The following is a 22,959-nucleotide window of genomic DNA, read 5'->3' as shown; positions in this document are numbered from 1 at the left end:
ATCCCCTTATCTTATTAGAACACTCAAAAACATTTGGTAGTTTGTCAATTAATCCTAATTAAAGGACGCCTGCAAGAAATAACACGCTTTAACTGCTGAAAGACTGCCACAAGAAGACCCAATACCCCAAATTATAAGCCTTCAGCTTCAACAACAAAAAAGTTCTAGGCATTTCAAAGTAGCATTTTATGTACAATGGAATTTTTGAAAGATTTCCAATGCTCATAAAAGAAAAAACAATATTAAATTACGTTGCCTAGACATAAAATTATAACCTTATCTTTGTCAGAAACTTAGATTGCCTGTAACTGATTACATTTTTACAATAAAAACACCACATTTCATAGTCAAAATCTATGAAAAAAATTCGATTTAAATTGCATTTTTAAACGAAAATCATAGCGGAAACAAAGGGGTAAACTAATACAAGCTTAGCTGTGATTGGTTGTTAAGCTGATTCAGCCTTCTGATTGGCTACAGTACATTCGGTACAGCGCAAGTAAAACTTAATTTTTTTTAATGATTTTGACTATAAAAATGGGTATTTTTATTGTAAAAATATAATTAGTTACTGGAAACCTAAATTTATGACAAAAATAAGCTTATAATTTTGTTTCTAGGCCACGTAGTTTAATTTTAAAGTTTTCAACATGAGCATTGCAATTCTTTCAAAATTTCCATTGTACATAAAATGTCATTTTAAAATGCCTAGAACTTTTTTGTTATCGAAGCTGAAGGCTTCAAATTTGGGGTATTTGGTCTACTTGTGGCAGTCTTTCAGCAGTTAAAGCGTGGTATTTCTTGCACGCTTCCTTTAAACATTTGAATATTTGTTTATAAGAATATTTGACTTCGTTCTGAATGCACTGAGATATTTTTACAAATAAGTAAATAATTGGACTGATTGTTCCAAAATTATTTTTCAAGTTTCGGTTTAGTCTAGTAGGGTTTAGGCTATTTATAATAGGATATCAGGAGGGTAGTATGGGGTGAATTAGATGGAATAAATCCCTGAAAAGTTACTCTGTAAAAACTATTTTGCTTTTTTTTTAATTGTAATTTTGCAGTAATGTAAGAGCATATGCATTAGAATGAATGCAAATGAGGATGAACTGAAATTAGTTTCCGAATGTGAACACATTTTCCTAGGTGTTTCCCAATCCTATCTCAATATTTGCTACTAGCTAAAAAACCTTCAAACTTCAAAAAAAAATCAAAATTTGAATGTATTAACGATTTATACATTATACATTCAAAGTTTTAATTTTTCAAATTTTGATTTTTTTTTTTTTGAAGTTTGAAGGTTTTTTAGCTAGTAGCAAATATTGAGATAGGATTGGGAAACACCTAGGAAAATGTGTTCACATTCGGAAACTAATTTCAGTTCACCCAAATGAGCTTTACCCTCTCTCCGAGTGTTTATACAAAGCACACTAAGTTTTTTAAGATTAATATCTTTTTAAAACTTTTTTTGATAACACTTGATTTAACAGCTGATATATTCTTATATATAAGTAACAGGGTGTCTATCTATATTTTTTATAGGCTGAACCAATATGACTCTTCTTTACAGCATTGAAGCTTTTCTGGGGCCCTGGGTTGGATTCTGAATATTTTGGCCTTTGAATGATGGAACCTCTATCCTTCTAAAATAAATAATACCAAAAAAATTACCTCCCCTCTACTAAGAAGCGGATCGTGTCAAAGACAAATGATAAATTAAGGATTTGATTCTTTTTTTGTCCCCTGAGAGCCGAAGGACTTGAACAACAAAAAAGTTTTTTTTACTTAAAACAGATTTTTTTTCATTTGGGCTGAGAACCGGTTTTTATCCTATAGATTATGCTGTTTTAACTGAACAAGAAAAGTTCTAAAACTTCCTATTGTCTCTTTTCTTTATTCTTAGTTAAAATCATAGAACATTAAATATAGAAATGTTAAAATATTTAAACAATAATATGTAGACTGTATTTTGGCTATTTTCAAAAAAAAAGACGTAATAAATAGGGAAGAAAACACCTGTAAAAAAATTACTTTCGTCATTTTTCCTTAGTATAATAAAACAATACTTACCCTTTAAACAAGGCTTAACTTTTGAGCTTTTTCTAATAATATTCTTCTATGTTATGTTACCCTAACCCTTTGAACCCGACACAAAATATATTCTAAAACCATCCTATCACAACTTTAACAAAGGCAACCCAAGGCATCAATTCTACTGTTAAACTATGGGAGTAAGAAATCCTCGAAACTCGACAAAGAGTAATTTGGTAGTTTATAGAGATGTCACACAAAAACAAGAACCAATATGTACATACAAATTTATAGCCTAGCTAAAATATATATTTTAATATGCTTGTAAGCATTATTCTATTTCTTGTAAAAGCAGTTGCGTGCACAGTGTTTTGCCAAAGAGTTTGACTCTTGAAGGGATGAAAAAGGGTAAGACAAGTCATACTAATTTCAATTTTAAAAGGGGGAGGTGGGTATTCATAATCAAAATCTTTGAATTATTTGCATGAAAACTCACCCACAAAAAATTCTAATCTACAAAAACTGATAAAGTTGTTTATCATAATTGGGGGTTTACAGCAATTTATCATCTTATCCCCTAAGATCCCTGCTACTGACTGATAGATGTAGTGAATTGTAGAGTAGCTGCATTCCCAATAATTTGAACATGCATTCAATGCATTGTCAATTTTGTATATTGGGATATTGGGTGTTTCAGGGATCCAGGAATTGTCATTCAGCAACTTAATTCAACATGATATTTTAACCGAAATTTTGATATGATAAAACTTGCTTTTGATTGGAGCCAAAGGGAAGTGGATATCAAGGGGAGAAATATGGAAAGTGGACAAGAAGAAATTTTTCAATTGTTTGCTAGAAACCTGAGTTTGATTCTTAAAAAAACTTTTTGGCTCACTACCTCCCTAAAATTAGTGAGGCTCGCTAAAAAATTTGTGAAAATCCCCCAAAATCGCATTAAAAATCTACAAAAATTAAAAAGAATCTTATGTTAATAATTCTTTTATGATTTTATTCAATTTTTGTAGATTTGATTTTAGAGGATTTTTAGCAATTTTTTTTTTAGCGAGCCTCACTAATTTTAGTAAGGCAGTGAGCCAAAAAGTTTTTGAGGAATCCACCTTTACTTGTTACTATTCTTAAATAAAAGTAACATGATGTCTATTTGTCTGTGGTTTCCCTTTTCTGTTATAGTGAAGCTTCTTATGAGTCAAGGAAAGGTTATTAACTATTTTTGGGGCGGGTACCCTAACCCTCAGAATGGAAATCAGCCTGGTTTCAAGTCACCGGGGAGGGCTCTTAGCCAACAGGGTCCTATCCCTGTCAGGTAATATCATTGTGAGGCTCTTAACCCTTAATTTACCTAACCTAACCTAAAATAAACATATAAATTACGTTTTACAAAAATTTGTTTGTGGACTATTTTCGATATGTGGGAAACCAACAAACAATATGGGGAGATAAATTTATTGTCCATTCTCCTATCCCTGCACTTTAGGTAATATTGGTTCTATGAGCATGTTTATAGATTTAGGGTTAATCACTACTTTACTAAGGGTTAATTTTTATAGGCTTTTAACCTTATTCATGTTTATACGTAATTATAACGTCACTGTTTTTAGGGACCAATTCTGAAAGTAGGTTATATTGTTTGACAATTAAGATCTCACAAACAACTGGATCATGTTAGGTCCGAGAGGTTTTATTTTTTTAAAGTCTTGGGATGGTTTTAGTCTATTTTCTGTCCCCTCCCTTCCTATTTCTAATAAAGATCTCCAGGATGCTATCAGCACAGACGCTAGGCCTAGTAGATCACCATCCTTATTTAAAAGTATTAGGATGTCTGTACCAAAAGATCTCGCTAAACCGATATAATTCCTTTACAGAGTAGCCTCTTATAGGTCCTGGGAAGATTTATAACTATTTTGGCAAGGGTATTGCAGCCTTCCAAAGAGAAATTGCCCCTAGAAATAATGACCCCACTCAATAAAAACGAAAATTTAAAATGAGGGGAGGATTAGACTCCCCCAATCCCCTTTTCTTAAGGTCCCATTATTATTTAATAAAAGCTAAGCTATATAATTAAATAGATAGATAGATGGATAATTGAATAGATAGATAATAATTAAATAGATAATTAGGTTATCTCCTCTCTATAACCTTTTAAACTTTGGCATTACAGTATTGATTCTTTGCAAGAGACCAACTATATAATTGCAGAAGCGAAATAGACAAAGGGAAAAACGGACAATTAATTGTTTGTAAATATATTACAGATAGTTAAGAGCAATCACAATTAAAATCTTTATTTGAAAATACTAAAAATTTGACATTTAAAATCCACCACGTTGATACAGGAATCCATCAATAGTAAGGTTTTAAATGGATGGTATTATTCTAACCTACCTAAATTTTCTGTAATCTGTTACGCACTTACAAACAGCCATACTATAAATGAAGAAATGTTTTAGAATCAGAAGGGAGAAAGTTGACAAGATTTAAAACAGAAAAAAAACTGAAACATTTTTCTATTTGTCTATGTATGTGAAAAGTTTACTGTCTGCAAATATATCTGTAGTGGCGCTTTTGATAATGCTTGCAATATTATTCATAGCTTTTCTATAGTTGCCCCTTGTGCATGCAAAGTATTCAGGGATCTTAATGGATAAGACAATAGACTATAAATTTAATAATGTACCCAATGATAATAAACAAATTTACCTCTTCTTTGTTTTTGGTTGAATAATTGTAACACTTCTAGTTTGGAATTAACAATTGAAATTTCAAAAAAGTACCCAGAGTTTTTGAGCCAACGAATAAAACAGCTTTGTTATAAAACTTTGGGCACCAGCGTAATTTACAGTCCAATGTTCCCTCAAAGTTCTCGTAAATTGAAAATGGTGCAGAGCGATGAGCATTTCTGAAGAGTGGTACGACAAAGCAGCAAGTTTTTTTGTCCGTTTGTATTTTAGCTTTGTGCTAAAAAGTAAAAGGGGGGAGGAAGGGGATAAGTTCCATACCATTTGTAATGTAATTTAAAATTTTTGTTCCCTGGGGGTCTAGGTTACCCATAGCAGGTTTTAGGCTATTAAAATATTTTCTGTTTTGAATGAACATATCTAAATTATAGCAAACATTGGCTTTAGGAAGTTGTTAACTTTTAAACAAGAACGTCTATAAAGCATAGGAACAATCTACTTCGTACTTCTAAATTTTTAAAAAACCTATTCTTTTAAAAATATCTTTAGGCCAGATTTTGTAAGATGTCCTAGAATAGTTGAATAAGATTTGTTACATTAATTTTTCAACTTTTACTGATTTTTCTAAAAAAAAAGTTTATCTATAATACAAAGTAGAACAATGTCTGTCTGTCTGTCCGTCCGTCTGTTCCTTAAGATCTCGGTAACCACTGAACCGATCGGATTTTACTCTTCAGGGTATATACCTATTGGTCCTGTGGTGGTTTTAAGCTATTATCTTGTGGGATGGTACACCCCCAACCCCCCCAAAAAAATGGTTTTTAGGCAGTTACTTCACAATAAATGGCAGCACCAGAAATACTTTAATTTTTTTTAAATCACCTCTTGGGGCAAAGCCTCTAGAGGCTAGGGGCGAAACCGCTAGTTTAAATTATATTGTATTATCTAAATTAGATATCAGAAAAATGGGACTGTTTTTCCTTATTTGTAGGGGATGGTGGGTTGTTTTAGCCTTAGTGGCTTTCTTGAAAACTATAAGAGGCACATCACAAAGTAAAGATGATTAAAGTTGGATTCTCTACTAACGTTGCACCATTGTTTACCGGTCAAAACGGCGAAAACGGCATTGAACAGCAAAAGTAAAAAAATTGCATGATTTGATAAATCCTTACAAGGTAAAACTAAATTGATTATAGAGTTGCTGAAATCCAAGATTTGCCTACTGTAAAACCATGACCTCCTTAGTTTTTTTTGTGGTTTTAATTCAATTTCATTCAAAAAAAATCAATCGTTCACATAGGGATTGCGAATTACTAACCCCTGCGATGTTTGAACCCTGCGGAGCTACTCAATATAACCTAACCTTACCTGCCCTAAAGTAATAAACAGACAAACGACAAACTACCTTCCCCCTTATTTTTAATTTATTTCTAGAAAAAACAGGGCAGAATGAATGCAGATTTAGGTTAAAAGTAATGCTTGTTGTGTTGGCCATATTGTCGGCGTGAAGTGGGGAGAGGGATAAGTCGACTATCCATTAGTTTGAAAAGATAGAATTTTTAGTGGTAATTTTTTTAAGGGTGATTTCTTTTGGTACCCTCCTCCAAAATAGTAATAAACTTTCATGGACAAATGAGACTCCTATCTGTTGGTCTTCTTGGCTTCACAAACACAGACAGACATCCTGTTATATTGATATTAGGGTTATTGCGGTTTGCTATTGCTGCGCTGCTCATGGATATAATTATTCTTTTTTTATTTGTGTATCTTCAAGGCCTATTTGAATTGACGAAATTAACATTAGTAAAATATTCAATCAAAATAAATAAAAGATCTTGAAAAATGCGCGTTAACCATACATCAAAATATTTGAACACAATGAGAAACTATTTTATTTAGATTTATTTCTTATATTTTCTTAGGATTAGAACCTTGGAGATGTACGAGACAATTAGATACATTTCACAGCGCCATGTTGAGCATAAATAAATTGCACCCCTCACAATTTTAAAATAAATGTAACATGACGAGGGTTTCGGAAGGGGAGGTTAAGTTAGGTTAGATTATCTTGGATACTAGGTAGTCGCACAGGAATTAGGGCCTCGCAGGATTAGGGCATCAAGCATTGGTTATAAATAGGAATAGTTATAAATAGGCACGGGCTAAAAAGACTGGTTTTAATCTTATGATTGTACATTTTTATATTTGTAGAAAGCTGGATATAATACAATGCAAGACATAGTTTTTTGACATGGATGAGAACCGGTTCCTATCCACCGGATTCGAATGAATACGAGAAAAAAAATTTACTTAATATTGATGGGCTAGTGGGTTCCAAAGCTTGGCAGGCAATTTGAGATAAATTGAAATGCATTAAAATCAGACACACTGATTGTTTATTGATTGTTTTAGGTTAGGTTAGGTTAGATAACTGTTTAAAAAGCCCTACAAGATTTAAGAATTGAAATAAGTGGAAGGGGGGGGGGATGAGTGGTCCATTTATAGGTTCTGCCAAAAATCAAAATTTAAGAGTATACCTTTGAGAAATAAATCAATTTGTGTGATTAGTTCCACTGGCCATCTAAAAAATGAACATACATTTTCTAAATTCGTTTAGCTCAAAATTTGATGAATCTTTGTAAACACAAGGATGACAACATCCGTAAAAGCAAAGCTCAACAAATCAGATAGACAAATTAACATTGACATCTATAAAGTAACAACGTATTCAATATTCAACGATATCTTAAAGTCTGAATGGACAAAAAATGTTCTTAGCCATACTGAAAAATTATGTCTAGCATCGTATTATATCCAGTTTTCTACAAATATAAAGAATGTACAATTAAAAGATTAAAACCAGTTTTTTAGCCCGTGACTTCGGCATCTCGGGGATAAAAAACTGGTTTTAAACTTATAATTGTACATTTTATCTCCGCGGAAAGCTGTTTATAATTTTATGCGAGAATTTACTATCCGTAGAAAACTGTCCATAATACGATGCAATAGAAAACTTTTATCTTTTCAGGGTGGACCCAAGGGACGAGAACAGTAGACTACCAAAGCCACAATTTGAAAGGTAAAATAAACACGAACTAGAACATGTTTTATAGTACCACAATTAATATAACAAGAAACTGTAATACATTTATAATATAAAAATTCGTATGAATTATCCTTATATAAAAATAATAGGATGTATGAGAGTCTATCTGTCTGAACCGAAGGATCTCGCTAACTAATGAACAGATATGGTTCTACTTTACAATTTACAGATCCTGGATTTGGTTTATAAAGATTTTTGCGGAGGGTACATTCACCTTCCCCATAGAAATCACCCCTAGCAAAAAGTAGCTTTCGCTTAATTTTTATATTTTTTAAACTAAAATTTAAATGGTGTGGAGTTGACTCTCCCATTCACATCTATATTTTTTCAATAAATGGAGGGGGGGGTTCAGTGCTCGAAAAACACTATGAGGGAAAGCACCATTTATAATAAATCTGACAAGAACAATTATTTTCAGAGGGCGAAGTGAACAGGATGAAGTAAAAATTATAAATTTTATTGATCACAAACAAGACGATGGATCCTATACTTTTGGTTTTGAGGTAAGAAAGAAAGATAGATAGATAGATGGATACACAGATTAGTAGACAGATAGATAGATAAATGGATACACAGTAGATCTTTTCATGAAAATACCCTTTTTCTAATTTTAATCTTCTGCTAACCTAAAAAGTTACTTTAGGGGCCTAGAAATATATGTACAAAATTTCAGCTCTCTATCTCTACTGGCGACCTAGCGCCAGGCATGTAAAATATCAACAGATAACGGTAGCACGGCGGTTTTAACAATATCTCAGTAATGTGCAGGTTTTCAGCTCTTCTGCATATTTCAATTTAAACACATAAGGCCAAAGATATTATATCCAAAAAATCTTTTGTCAAAGTCTACTCTAGACCTAGCGCCAGTCAGTTTTCTAAAATCATGCATTTTATACCTGTGAAAAATGAAATCGCCAGCGCTAGGTGTAGAGTAGACTTTGACAAAAGATTTTTGGGATATCATATCTTAGGCCTTATGTGTTTAAGTTGAAATATGCAGAACATCTAAATTCACCTTCCAAGCCATTCTCTAAGCATTTTCATTTTTTTTTTGAAATAACGGGATTTCAAAACTGCCTTTTGAAAAGGCCTAAAAAATATCTTTTTTTGTCCCTTTTTTCACTGTATATAGTTACAACTTATTAAGATACTATTTTCAGGTAAAAAAAAATTGGCGCTTCCAGCACCAAAACCGGCAAAAACAGACAGTTAAACTTCTGAAGCCCTACTTAACCCCCTGACAGACCCCCCCTCTATCTTGGCTCCTGTTACAGATAGAGACGTAAAACTTTTTTCTGGTTGTTCATGTGTATTTTTAGAGAATTACTTTTTCTAGTCATAGCGGTCAGACCACTCCTTATCCGCTTTTTAGCGGCCAGCCGCTAAATATTAAAACAGCTGTAGAGCGGCCAATTTTAAAGCTAAGAAAACCAAATTTTATGACAAACTATCATTTTTTATAATAAAAACACTGTAGGACAGGAGATTGCCTTAAGTCCAAAGCATCTAATTGTGCATAGTGTTAGGCCTCTAACATAAGACCTAGGCACAATTCATGCTAAGTACTAAGGAACCTAAATTTAAACTACAATGCATGCTAAATTAACTAAGATCATTACCTTTAAGCCAGGAGAGAAGAAAGAACTTAATAGTTTGGAGATGCGACATCTAAATTTCAAAATTCTTTGAACGTACAGACAAGATTCTTATAGAAATGCTTCGCATCTAGTTCACTTTATTTATACCCTCTATAAATTTGTACAATATAAGACTTTGGTCTAATTTCTGATTGACAGTTTATAGCAATTATCTCGCGCACTTCAGGGCATAAGACACAGATAATATGGTCAGCCCTCAGGCAGTTTTAATGTATTTTTATGCATTTTCAGGCCTATTATTACCAATATAACACTATATATGGGTAATACTAGCCTATCCATGGTAATCTATAAGTGATTGATTATATTATATGCTTATATAAAACATTGTATCTATTGTTAAAGTAATCATGTAACCATTATGTAAAACTAAGTATACCTACAGCCACAGCTACATTTACGTCACAAGTTTAACATACAAACACCTTATTGAACAGACAAGGACTAGATCCTGGTAATAAGTTGTCTTTATAACTTGCACCTCTTAAAATCAGTCAGTTATTCACTAACTCTTGAAATATTAAGTTCTTTCTTCTCTCCTGGCTTAAAGGTAATGATCTTAGTTAATTTAGCATGCATTGTAGATTAAATTTAGGTTCCTTACTACTTAGCATGAATTGTGCCTAGGTCTTATGTTAGAGGTCTAACACTATGCACAATTAGATGCTTTGGACTTAAGGCAATCTCCTGTCCTACACTACTTATGTTTATTATCTCCTATCCTGTATCTTTCATACTTAACTGATTCACTTGTAATATAAATACACTTTATAAAACCATCTTCCTTCTTATGTACTTGATATACTTATATGATATAGATCGAACATCATAACCAGCCATTTATTCTTAAATTAAAGCAATATAATACCGTGCGTGGGTATTTGTTGAACAGCCATGGGTTCAACCAAATTTGTATTATACTTGTGGGAATAAAAGGAAAAGCATTCTTCACTGACAAGCGGACTTTGAGAATGTCTATGTGTATTGCAGTAAAAGTAGGATTTAAGTAGTACTCATAGAAGAGCGATCTCCATATCACAGATTTTGGACAAGCGCCCCATTCGCACAACCAAGTTCAAGAGTTAGTGAATAACTGACTGATTTTATAAGGTGCAAGCTATAAAGACAACTTATTACCTGGATTTAATTCTTGTCTGTGCCATAAAGTGTCTGTGTGTTAAGCTTGTGACGTAAATGAAGCAGGGGCTTTAGGTATACTTAGTTTTACATAATTGTTACATGGTTATGTTATCAATAGATACAAAGTTTACTATAGACATATAACATTAGTTAATCACATATAGATTACCATAGATAGGCTAGTATTACTCATATATGGATGTATATTGGTAATAATAGGCCTAAAAAGCATAAAAGTGCATTAAAATTGCCTAAGGGTTGATCATTTTAGCTATTTCTTGTGTCCTGAAGCACAAGCGATAATTACTCTAAACTGTCAATCAAAAGTAGAATTATATTTCATATAGTACCAATTTATAGAGGGTATAAATAAAGTGATCTAGATGCGAAGCATTTCTTTAAAAGATTTGTCTGTACGTTCAAAGTATTTTGAAATTTAGATGTCCCATCTCCAACATTAAATGTCTCATATTAAGTCAAGAAATTGGCGGTTTCCGTTATTTGTCGTTTTTTGGCGATGGTCAGAAAAAGCATTTTTTTTGTTATGAAAAATAATTGCTCGTCATAAAATTTGGTTTTCCTAGCTTTAAAATTGGCCGCTTTACAGCTTTTTTACGTCTCTATCTGTAACAGGAGCCGAGATAGAGGGGGGTCTGTTATGGGGTTAAGTAGGGATACAGAAGTTTAACTGCTTGTTTTTGCCGGTTTGGGTGCTGGAAGCGCCAATTTTTTTTAAACTGAGAATAATATCTTAATAAGTTGAATCTATAAACAGATAAAAATCTTATTTAGCGCCGCCAAACGCCGTTTTACCCCCAAAATTGGCGGTTTCCGTTATTTGTCGTTTTTCGGCGATGGTCAGAAAAGGTATTTTTTTATTATAAAAAATAATAGTTTGTCATAAAATTTGGTTTTCTTAGCTTTAAAATTGGCCGCTCTACAGCTGTTTTAATATTTAGCAGCTGGCCGCTAAAAAGCGGACAAGGAGTGGTCTGACCACTATGACTAGAAAAAGTAATTCTCTAAAAATACACATGAACAACCAGAAAAAAGTTTTACGTCTCTATCTGTAACAGGAGCCGAGATAGAGGGGGGGTCTGTCAGGGGGTTAAGAAGGGGTTCAGAAGTTTAACTGCCTGTTTTTGCCGGTTTTGGTGCTGGAAGCGCCAATTTTTTTTTACCTGAAAATAATATCTTAATAAGTTGTAACTATATACAGTGAAAAAAGGGACAAAAAAAGATATTTTTTAGGCCTTTTCAAAAGGCAGTTTTGAAATCCCGTTATTTCAACAAAAAAAATTAAAATGCTTAGAGAATGGCTTGGAAGGTGAATTTAGGTGTTCTGCATATTTCAACTTAAACACATAAGGCCTAAGATATGATATCCCAAAAATCTTTTGTCAAAGTCTACTCTACACCTAGCGCTGGCGATTTCATTTTTCACAGGTATAAAATGCATGATTTTAGAAAACTGACTGGCGCTAGGTCTAGAGTAGACTTTGACAAAAGATTTTTTGGATATAATATCTTTGGCCTTATGTGTTTAAATTGAAATATGCAGAAGAGCTGAAAACCTGCACATTACTGAGATATTGTTAAAACCGCCGTGCTACCGTTATCTGTTGATATTTTACATGCCTGGCGCTAGGTCGCCAGTAGAGATAGAGAGCTGAAATTTTGTACATATATTTCTAGGCCCCTAAAGTAACTTTTTAGGTTAGCAGAAGATTGAAATTCGAAAAAGGGTATTTTCATGAAAAGATCTAATACACAGATTAGTAAACAGACAGATAGATAGATGGATACACAGATTAGTAGACAGATAGATAGATGATAAATTTATAGATATATATTTAGTCATACTAAATATAAACATACTATATTTTAACAAGGTGGGTTGGAATAAACCCCCGCAATTAACATTCTCTCTAAAAAAAAGTACATGTATCAGATAGACTTTTAACGTCCTTCCTTTTAATATTTTTTTGTGTATTGGGGGGGGGGGGGGATTGACAAAATTTTGCGAAGGAGGTATATTCTATTATCATATTCTGGCATTAATCTACATATTATTATAAATTGTTAAAATTTACGATTGTGTCTTTTGAATCGTTAATGTCTTAAATAAATATTTCCTATAATGTACGATAGTTGAAATTTATCCTTTCATATCCTTATAATAAGGCAACAGAATGTCTGTCTGTCTGTTTGTCGTTGTGTTTGTATGTTCGTACCGAAGGATCTTGCTAACCGCCGAACCGATCAGGTTCTCCTTTAAAGGGTAGCTTCTCATAGGTACTGGATAGGTTTATAACTATTTTGGGGCAGGGTACCACCAACCTCCCAAGAGAAATCGACCCTAGAAAGAAATAACCCACCTCCCAAATAAGGCCTTATGGGGCGTAGCCGCTAGTATTTTATAAGGTAAGTTTCTTTTTTTAAGATTTTGAAAACTCCTGAACTGATTGAGTTGCCCATTTATGGAACCTTTACGTAGGTCTAGGGTTGTTTCAGGCTATTTCACTTTCAGATCTAAGTTTTGGGAAGGGTTTATGCTATTTTTCTTCCATGTAGATTCTAGGGGCGCAGCCGCAAATAAGGCTTATAACGTAGTAACAAGTTTACATCATATTGTAATACAAAATGCTTAGCTTGTAAAAAGGCAAAAACTCTGAAATTGTCTTACTTAAGCTAAATAAAACAAGGATGACAACATCCATAAAAGCGAAGCACTGAAACGGTAGGACAAACGGACATTAACACTTGTATAGTATCTGAACTGAAAAATCGGAACATAAATGTATAAATGTCGAATCAAAATTGTAGGTAAATTTGTTGAAAAACTGCTTAAAAATAGGATAATGTTTATGGACATACTTACATTTTTGGACTTGATTTTAGAGTTGCTTCGCTTATAATATTGTTCTTTGTTGTCCCAGGAATCAATATACCAAAAATCAGATCAAACGGATAATTAAAACACTTGAAAATTTGTTGTTAAAAAAGTAGAAAAATCAACATGTTTAAAATGGACGTACGGACATTATGGTAATGGTTATAGAGTTGCTACGCTTTCTAAATCGTACCCAACTACTACAGGAATCATCATGCAAAGTTTGAAATTGATAGGACAATTCTAACATGCCTAAATTAACGAATAAAAGCTATCTATCTCGGACGGACGTACGGACGGACGTACGGACGGACGAACGGACGTACGGACGGACCGACCCTAATTATAGAAAAGCTTCGCTTTTAAAAAGTCTAGATTTAATCTAAATGTCTGTATCATGAAGTCTTTGTACATTTTTAGTGCTATTTAAAACAATTGGCGGCTGCGCCAATAGGGATTTTACTTTACTTACACGGATCTTACGGTATATAAGGCAATGGACGATAAATCATTATAAAAGTCCTAATGATGATAAATAATATTACGCCTTCTGAGATAAAAATTATTGGTTGAAAAGTTGGAATACACACTACTAGTATAAAACAAGCTAAACAAAATACCATAAACGTTTTTCAGCAAATAAGATGTAAGAAAAATGTGTTTTTAAACTTAAGTACCAGAGTTTCTCAGTCGGATATCTCCTAAATCAGAAGAGTAGATTGGTTCACTTATTTAGAATTGAAATCTACGTAAACTAAAGGGCCAAGGCCGTCGTTATGGAAAATCAAGTTCAAAGGCATCTTCTATGCGATGAAAAAATAACATTTTTTTAATCTACACACGTAAATTAAGTGTTTTGAAAATATAGTAAATTTTATTCTAAACATCAGAAGATTATCATATATCTACAAATATTTTTATGGTATTTGATTCTATATTTTCGACGGTCCAGCCGCCAATATGATATCAAATAATTTTTTTATTACTTGCTATGTTAAATTTTTTGTAGTTTGACAATAACGCCACACGAATTGAATATTTTTATAGAATTGAATGGTGATTTACAACGCTCAGGTTTTAGTAAAAAACAGCAAAAGAAGTTGTATCAACTTTTTTGCTTTTTATTTAAGATAGCTAGCCGGTCCTTTCAGTAAGTAGTAGATGTAAAATTTTTCATAGAATTCAGATATGCAATCGGTTTTTTTGTAGACTTCTTATTTTTTAAGTAATTTAAGTTTTTTAAAAAAATAATTAAGTCAGTTTTAAGGTACTAAAACGCAACAAAATAAAAGAAGAAAATAGCCAGTATAAACAAAAATAGTAAGATCTTTAATTTGACACCTTACTTTTAAAATTCTGTTGAGTAATTGTTGAAAAAATCTATTTTTTTAACCTCGGTTTAATCAAAACATTAAACCTAAATATTTTCTCATACAGACATAAAAAATATGGGTTCATATATACCATTAGAATGAGAAAAATAATATGAATCCATTGTAAGCAAAATTGAAAAAGTTTAAAAAAATTGTAATAAAAAATAGAAAAAATAAAAAAGTTATTTTAAGAATTGTAACTACTAAACTAGCCAATCACAAATCGCAAAAATTGACGAATCGGGAAGCTTAATCTATAAAATTAACCTATAGAATTGCCAGAAAAAAAGGAGAACGTTCATACAATATATACAATAGATACTACAATAAATATAGTGATATTAAAGAACATGTAAAGAATGAAAAATTATGAACAAATATGCATCAGTCTGTTTATAAACTTCAAAACAATGCAGTTAAAAATACATTATTGTTTCTTGTATTTAAAAAATATCTGCTACATTGCATTGTCTTTTGTTTAGGTTTTTTTCAGGTTTGGTTTAAGCTAACCCTTTAAAGCCGAAAATTATGATTCTTAAAATAAACTTATTTTTTTTATTATAGTTTTATAAAACTTTTTCAATTTTGCTTAGAATAGATTCATAATATTTTTCTGATTCTAAAGGTATATATGAACCCATGTTTTTTATGTCTGTTTGAGAAAATATTTAGGTCTAAAGTTTTTATTAAACCGAGGTTAAAAAAATAGATTTTTTCAATAATTACTCAACAGAATTTTAAAAGTAAGGTGTCAAATTAAAGATCTTACTATTTTTGTTCATACTGGCCATTTTCTTCTTTTATTTTGTTGCGTTTGAGTACCTTAAAACCGACTTAATTATTTTTTTAAAAAACTTAAATTACTTAAAAAATAAGAGGTCTACAAAAAAAACCGATTGCATATCTGAATTCTATGAAAAATTTTACATCTACTACTTACTGAAAGGACCGGCTAGCTATCTTAAATAAAAAGCAAAAAAGTTGATACAACTTCTTTGTAATAATTCCATTTTTTGGTCTTATTGAATTTCCTATTCTACTTATGGCTTCGCCCCTTGCATGTAGGGGCTTTGTATTTGATGGAGTAGTAAGGAGGCAGAAAATAACATAATACTTTGATTTAGAAAGGAATAGCCTTAAACCATCCCAAGATCTTTATAAAACTTTATAAAAAGAACCTACTTAAGATATTAAAAATTGCTTATATGCGTGATTGTAACTTTAAATATATAGGCGTAATGCCTCGATTTATAAACAGGTTCAAATCATTAGGTAGACATTATAAAAGGAATGTGGCTTTCAAGTAAGAGGCCATCAATGAGATATTATTGGCATACAGGTATTATAGAACAGTTGGCAAATGACAAATGACGACTTAACGCCGTTTTGTAAAATGGTGGAAAAGTATAAACACCATAAAATTAATAGCTTGCATATTTCACACATTTTGTATCATTTAAACGTCCATCATTATCTATTATCATCAGGGATCTCAAGGGATAAGACAATTGAAGATTAATTCATTTACATCCCCAATAATAATATAAAATTACGTCTTGATAAACAAGGATGACAACATCCATAAAAGCGAAGCAATGAAACGGTAGGACAAACGGACATTAACACTTGTATAATGTCAGAACTAAATAATCAGAATGTAAATGTATAAAGATCAAAGCAAAATTGTAAGTAAATTTGTTGAAAAACTGCTTGAAAAAGGATAATGTTTATGTACATAATTACATTTTTAGGGCTTGATTATAGAGTTGCTTCGCCTATAACATTATACTTTGTTGTCCCAGGAATCAGTAAACAAAAAATCAAATCAATCAGATTATTAGATCATATAAAAATTTGTTGTTAAAAAATTTAAAAAAAAAACATGTTTAAAATGAATGTACGGACATTTTGGTAATGATTATAGAGTTGCTACGCTTTCTAAATCGTACCTAACTACTAAAGGAATCACCATGCAAAGTTTGAAATCAATAGGACAATTCTAACCTGCCTAAATTAACGAAAAAATCTATCCGTTACGAACGTACGGACGGACCGACCCTAATTATAGAAAAGCTTCGCTTTTAAAAATATTGATTGAAAGTTTTGACACGGATAGTTAGGGAACCAGCCAATCTATGATTTACACGAGTAGTCAAAGCTTTTAGCTAATAAATATGATGTGGTTTTAAAACTTTGGGTACCTAGGTAATGTGTCCCCTTTCTCCCTTATCATCAAAATGAAAAAAAAAACAGTTTTTGGTTGGTGAAAAAAATTCATTGTTTTTTCTTTTCAATAGTTTATTCCATACAGAATTTTATATGGCAATTCATATAGCTTAAAAATTAATGTTATTCTTTAAGAAATAAAATTTAATGACCCTCAAATATTCTTATTATAAATTCTATTCTTTTTAACTATAAATAAAAAAAAAATGAAATAAAAATGCATATATTTATAATAGTATTAATTAAGTATAAACAGTTAAGATAAGAGACAAGTTCTCTGAAAAAAAGCCATATATTTATTTTTTAATCATCAATGATTATATTTGACTATTTTCTATAAGCTCAAAAAAGCGAAATTTAAAATGAGTGTCTTATATATAAATATTTTTTATACTGGTACACAACGCTATACTAATAATGACTTATAAACATAAACCTTCAATCATCTATATATTCTATTATATAAAATAGTAAGGTTTTTTGTCTGTAGGGGGGAGGGGGGGGGGTGTGGACTTCTCACCCTCATCCCCATAAAGACCCAGCTAATCCACTTTATAATTTGCTTGGTGTGTTGGCCTGTCATTAATGCTAAAAAATACACAAATGATTTATTATAAAGGCATCGGATATTCTTTATCTCCTTTTTTACCTTTTTTGCTAACACTTCCCTTTACCACTTTTTTATACTTCGCTACTTATTGATGTTACCATCCTTGTTTTTTTTTCAATGTGTTTATTACCCTTATTAATATATACATGAACCTTACAATATAAAAACTCACCATAAAAACTTGCTAGCATAACTAATTAACTTATTTTAGTATATATCTATACATTATTACGGTGTGTCTCATCTGTTTAATTTTGTTTGCAGCTTGACTTCAAAACAGATTATTATCCGCTGGATTAGAAACTGTTTTGAGCCATACTGAAAAAACATGTTTCCTCTCGTAGTTTTCTATAGATAATATTTTTTTTTTAATCAATACCAGATTTGTTTGCCTTTGCCTTCGGTCTCTCGGGTTTAACAAAACTGAAATTATTTTTATATTTTTTTTTTATTTTACAATCTGCAGGTAGCTGTTTATAATGCGCTGCGATAAATAACTCTATAAAAAGCTTCAAAATTCATATTAGATAAATAAAGTAGGTTTTATAACAACATGGCGTAAGTATGTCAACCAATAACATTTCTACTGTGAACGAACAGATGAAAATATAGTAATCTAGCTTTTATTTTGCGGATTTTTTTATGTGTACTATTGTATTACTAACGATAGGATTATCATACAAATGCCTAGACATAAACAAAGTAAGTTACAACAAATAGTAGCGAAGCTTTTTTAATATTAAATTAATTATTTCAATCTACAGAAGAGTCAATTTATTTATTATCGTCCATTAATTGTCTTATCTCTTAAGAACCCTTGTTTTTGGTGAAGCAAAAATAGTTATGTATGAAATACAATTAAGCATACTACATAATATTCGGGAGAGGAGGGGACATTGGACTGTTTATTTTACTAGTCCCCAAAGTTTTATAATAACGTTTTCTTAATCGTTGGCTTATTGAACTTTGATTGGTTGTTTCATTATGTTGAGTGTCCAAACGTTTCAACCACTAATTGTAATCTACAGAGGGGTAATTTGTAATCATTGGGGATTTACATCAAGTTGTTGTAAATTGTCTTATCCCTTTAGATCCCTAACATAATATGTATTATAGGTAAAATTTCTTATTTTGCTGGTTCATATCATTATGCATCCCCTCATTAACGTGTAATATAGTAAGAAGCCTGTGTGGTAGGGGGGTAGGGGTAGTTCAATTGTAAAAACAGGATTTTGCAATTCTATTCTTTAATGAAAGAAGATGTAAGTAAGCTTAAAGGTCACATTAATTAAAAATAATTCAAAAGAATAACTTAATATAAAAGGCATGCCATATACACCTTAAAGCATTGTACAATTTTAAGTTGAAATATTTATATTATGTGCTATAAATGTATGCTAATGGCTACGCTCTAAGCCTCTAGGGGCTTCGTTTATCCTAAAAAAGGGGGAGTTTTTTTTCTCTTATTCAATTTCTATTTATAGGCAATTTTAGACATCCTACAATCTACCCAAGATAAGCTTCCCCGAAAATACTATGATAATTAGTTCTTCCAGTGACGAGATCTTACTGGTTACTAGGTCTTACTGGAATTCTATGCATATATTTCGACCCACAATTTTTTTTTTGTTAAAAATAGAGAGATTTTCATTTATTGGTGCAATAGCTACACTTGGGAGGATTTACCCTCTAGCCAAATAGCCTTAAATCTGCCTTAGAGATCATATACCCAGTCATCCAATTAATTAAGTATGAGAATTATACAGTACTGTGTTTTACATATTCTTCAAAACTTAAAACTTAAATTGCTCAAAAATAAATGAAATATCATATTGATTAAGTTAAGACTTAATTTCTAGAAAAATTTATTCATTTCAACAAAAATGCTATAAAAAAGCTAAAAAACAAATGATAATTGTACTTTTTTTCCATGAATTGAATAATCAAACAAGGAATAAAAAAGAAAATTATTATTTGATAGCAATTTTAATTGCCCCTATAAATCTTTAAAATATGAAAGTTTAAGATTTTTAAGTTTTGAAAATAGATTGTAAAAGTTAAATTACTATTAATTGGAACAAATTTTAAATAAAATAGCTGTCCGTCAATAACTAACGCACAAACAAACTTGATGAATTGTAAATTGTAGATAAGATTGAATTTTATTATGAAGGAAATTGCAGAAAGCTTGTTAATGCGAAGTCCGTTGCATGTTTCATCTATGCAATAAGATCCTAAACAGAGTTGCCGAATTTCATGCAACTATGTATCATCTTTGCAAAAAGATCCCAAACAGAGTTGCCGAATTTCATGAAACTATGTATCATCTTTGCAATAAGATCCCAAACAGGGTTGCCAAATTTTATGTAACTATGTTATAACTATGCAAATATATCTCAATCAAAGTTGCTGAATTTTATGCAATTATGTTATAACTATGCAATATGATCCCCAAAAGAGTTGCCAAATTTGTGTTATGATGTTCTATCTATGCATTAAGATCTTAAACAGAGTTGCCGAATTTAAATATATTTTAAGACAGGCCCAGTTTTATATTCGTAGAAAACTGGATATCATACTTTTTCATATGGCTGAGAACCGGTTCTAATCCACCTGATTCGAATTAATACGAGAAATTAAATTATGAGTTGCTCATTTTCACCCTTTCCTCCCCCCCTCCCCCCCTTTTGTGTTAAATCAAATTTAAAAGAATTTAAATAATAATATTTTAGGACTTTTTTCAAGAAATTTTTGGCAACCCCTATGTCTCCCTATTGTAAAGCTTGAAACAAATTATTTAGAAGATTTTTCACGGGCGTGAGAATATGGCTTACAGTCTTAGTCAGGGATCTAAAGGGATAAGACAATGGACGATAATTTGAGCTTCATCCCAAATGATGATAAACTAAATTGCCCCTTCTGTAGAACAGTAGATTAAACTATTGAAAAGTTTGTATACTAAAAGTTTAAAACCAACCAATTAAATTCAACAAATTTTAAGCTAACTAATAAGAAATTATGATTATAATCTTCTGGGCAAAAATGTACATTGTCCCCCATCCCCCTCCCTAGACTAATACAGTACACAATAAAGTTAGTATGTCTAATTGTATGTACTTTACAATTCATGTGTAGGTCTTTCGATCGGTCTGTCTGTTATATTGGCAGATTTTCTGCAGATAGGCCGATGGATCAGCTCATAATTTTTCTAAAGCAGAAAACTTTTTTTCTTCAATAAAGGTAATTTATAAATATTTGTTTTATTTATAATTAAACCTTTATTAGATCAGTCTTATTTCTTTTTTCTGTATAAAGAGCGTTGAACAAAATTCAAAGCACAGCCAATCAGTTAAATATATCACAGTAGCTGACTTTCTGGTATATAGAGTTACTACGCTTTCTAAAACCGTTTAATACGATGTCTTAATACTAGAGCGTTAAAATTATTTTTTAGAAATTCTATGTCAACTTTACAATTAGAACTTTAAAAAAATGGATTTAGGCTATTTCCTGAAAAATTGGTGTTCGAGTCAGTCAATCAGTGAGAGAAAAAAAGGCTTAACATAATTAATTTTAGAATTGTGTACTGTACTTAAAAATTATTAAATTAGCAAATCGTGTTTTAATTATTTCACATTTTAATTGAAACGTCCCTAAGTTTATTCGTATTTAAAACATTTATTATACATTATATTTTTTTCATAGAACTGTTTTTTTTTATTATTTCGTTTAAGATCGATTTTACGTAATTTATTCACTTATATTTCAAAGAAATCTTGAATGGATCCAAAATCATAAAAATAAAATAATCCTCTTGCTTTTTAAAGCTTGCATTGGCCTGTTAATTACAAATTTTGACCCAAAGTTTTCTCTTTTAGCCTATAAACTTTGGGTACTTTTATTAAATTTCGATTGGTTTGTTTATAAAATTGAGTGTCAAAACGTTTCAACTAAAAGTTTTAATCTGAAGATGGGATATTTTGTCTGTCATCATTGGGGTCTATCATTTTATCATTCATTGTCTTATCCCTGAAGATAACTATTTATTTTACCAACAGTCCAAGTAGTGCTAGTGCCCCTAAAGGCTAGGGGCCAAGCCAATAGTTTAAAACTAAAACATAAATCCTTAATGGTTCAGGCTGTGTGTTTTAGTCAGGGAGTTTAAGGGAAAAGACAATGGACGATAAATTAATGTACAAACCAAATGAAAATAAACAAAATCACCCCAAAATTAACTGATGAAACATAGCAATTAAGATTTAATAAAAGTACTCAAAGTTTTTTTAGCAAACTAATATGATAAAGTGGCTATAAAACTTTGGGTACCATTATAATTTACAGTCCAATGTCCCTGGATTTTAGTAGAGGCGCTTCTTCGTGTGTAATGATTTGTTAATGACTTTTGTCATTCTAAAATACACATAAACCCATGTATGGTAGCGTAGCATGGCTACTCTATAGTTAGATAATGACGTACGTTAGTCTGACAAATAAACGTAGTCATTACAATCACCATTCTCATTGTTTGTCCTTTATTACTAACTAGCAGTTTGAAAGATTAAAGCCAGAGGCATCTAAATTAGAAAAGAAAAAAAAAATCCATACCAAGGCTTCAATCTAAAGTTAAATAGCCTAAAACTATACTGAAACGTTTGGAATTGTTGCTTAAAGTGACAAGACAATTTAGTAAAATTTACATTAGTTTTACAAAGAAAAATTTAAAAATTTTGGGAAGGTTTTTTTCTAGGGGTGATTTCTGGGTTTTAAATACACCCAGAATCCATAATAAGATACACTGTAAGGAGAACCATATCAGTTCAGCGGTTAACAAGACCCTTCGGTACACACTTCGGACAAACTTTTATATAAGGATTGCACGTCTGCCTTAAAATTTAGACCATTTTGAACAATGCACTTTGACTTTACTACCTTGACTATTGTAATTTTTGTTTAAATGTTTGTTTTTACAAAAATAAGGAAATCGTATTCTAAAATGTAAAACAATAAACTTTAGTTTGGTTAGTTTATTAACCATTTTTTAAAGGACAAGGATGACAACATCCATAAAAGCGAAGCACTGAAATGGTAGGACAAACAGACATTAACACTTGTATAGTGTCAGAACTGAATAATCAGAATATAAATGTATTTGAAGATTTGAAGCAAAATTGTAAATAAATTTGTTGAAAAACTGCTTGTACAGAATAATGTTTATGGACATAC

General features: G+C 31.3%; 1 protein-coding gene across 1 annotated transcript in view; it reads left to right on the top strand.

The window, feature by feature from the left end:
* LOC145333191 (uncharacterized) overlaps window positions 1-22,959 on the top strand; it is an 80,412-nt gene that overhangs the window by 30,955 nt on the left and 26,498 nt on the right. The window contains exons 3-4 of the mRNA XM_080178340.1: window positions 7,759-7,809; window positions 8,255-8,339. Of these exons, the coding sequence (XP_080034466.1) occupies window positions 7,759-7,809; window positions 8,255-8,339 (136 nt within the window). The remainder of the gene's footprint in view (window positions 1-7,758; window positions 7,810-8,254; window positions 8,340-22,959) is intronic.

This window comes from Acartia tonsa, chromosome 12, assembly GCF_053477335.1.
Source record: "Acartia tonsa isolate MP-2025a chromosome 12, ASM5347733v1, whole genome shotgun sequence".
Lineage (NCBI taxonomy): Eukaryota > Metazoa > Arthropoda > Copepoda > Calanoida > Acartiidae > Acartia > Acartia tonsa.
Note: the sequence above shows the minus strand (reverse complement) of the source record. Positions and strands in the feature narration are given on the sequence as shown.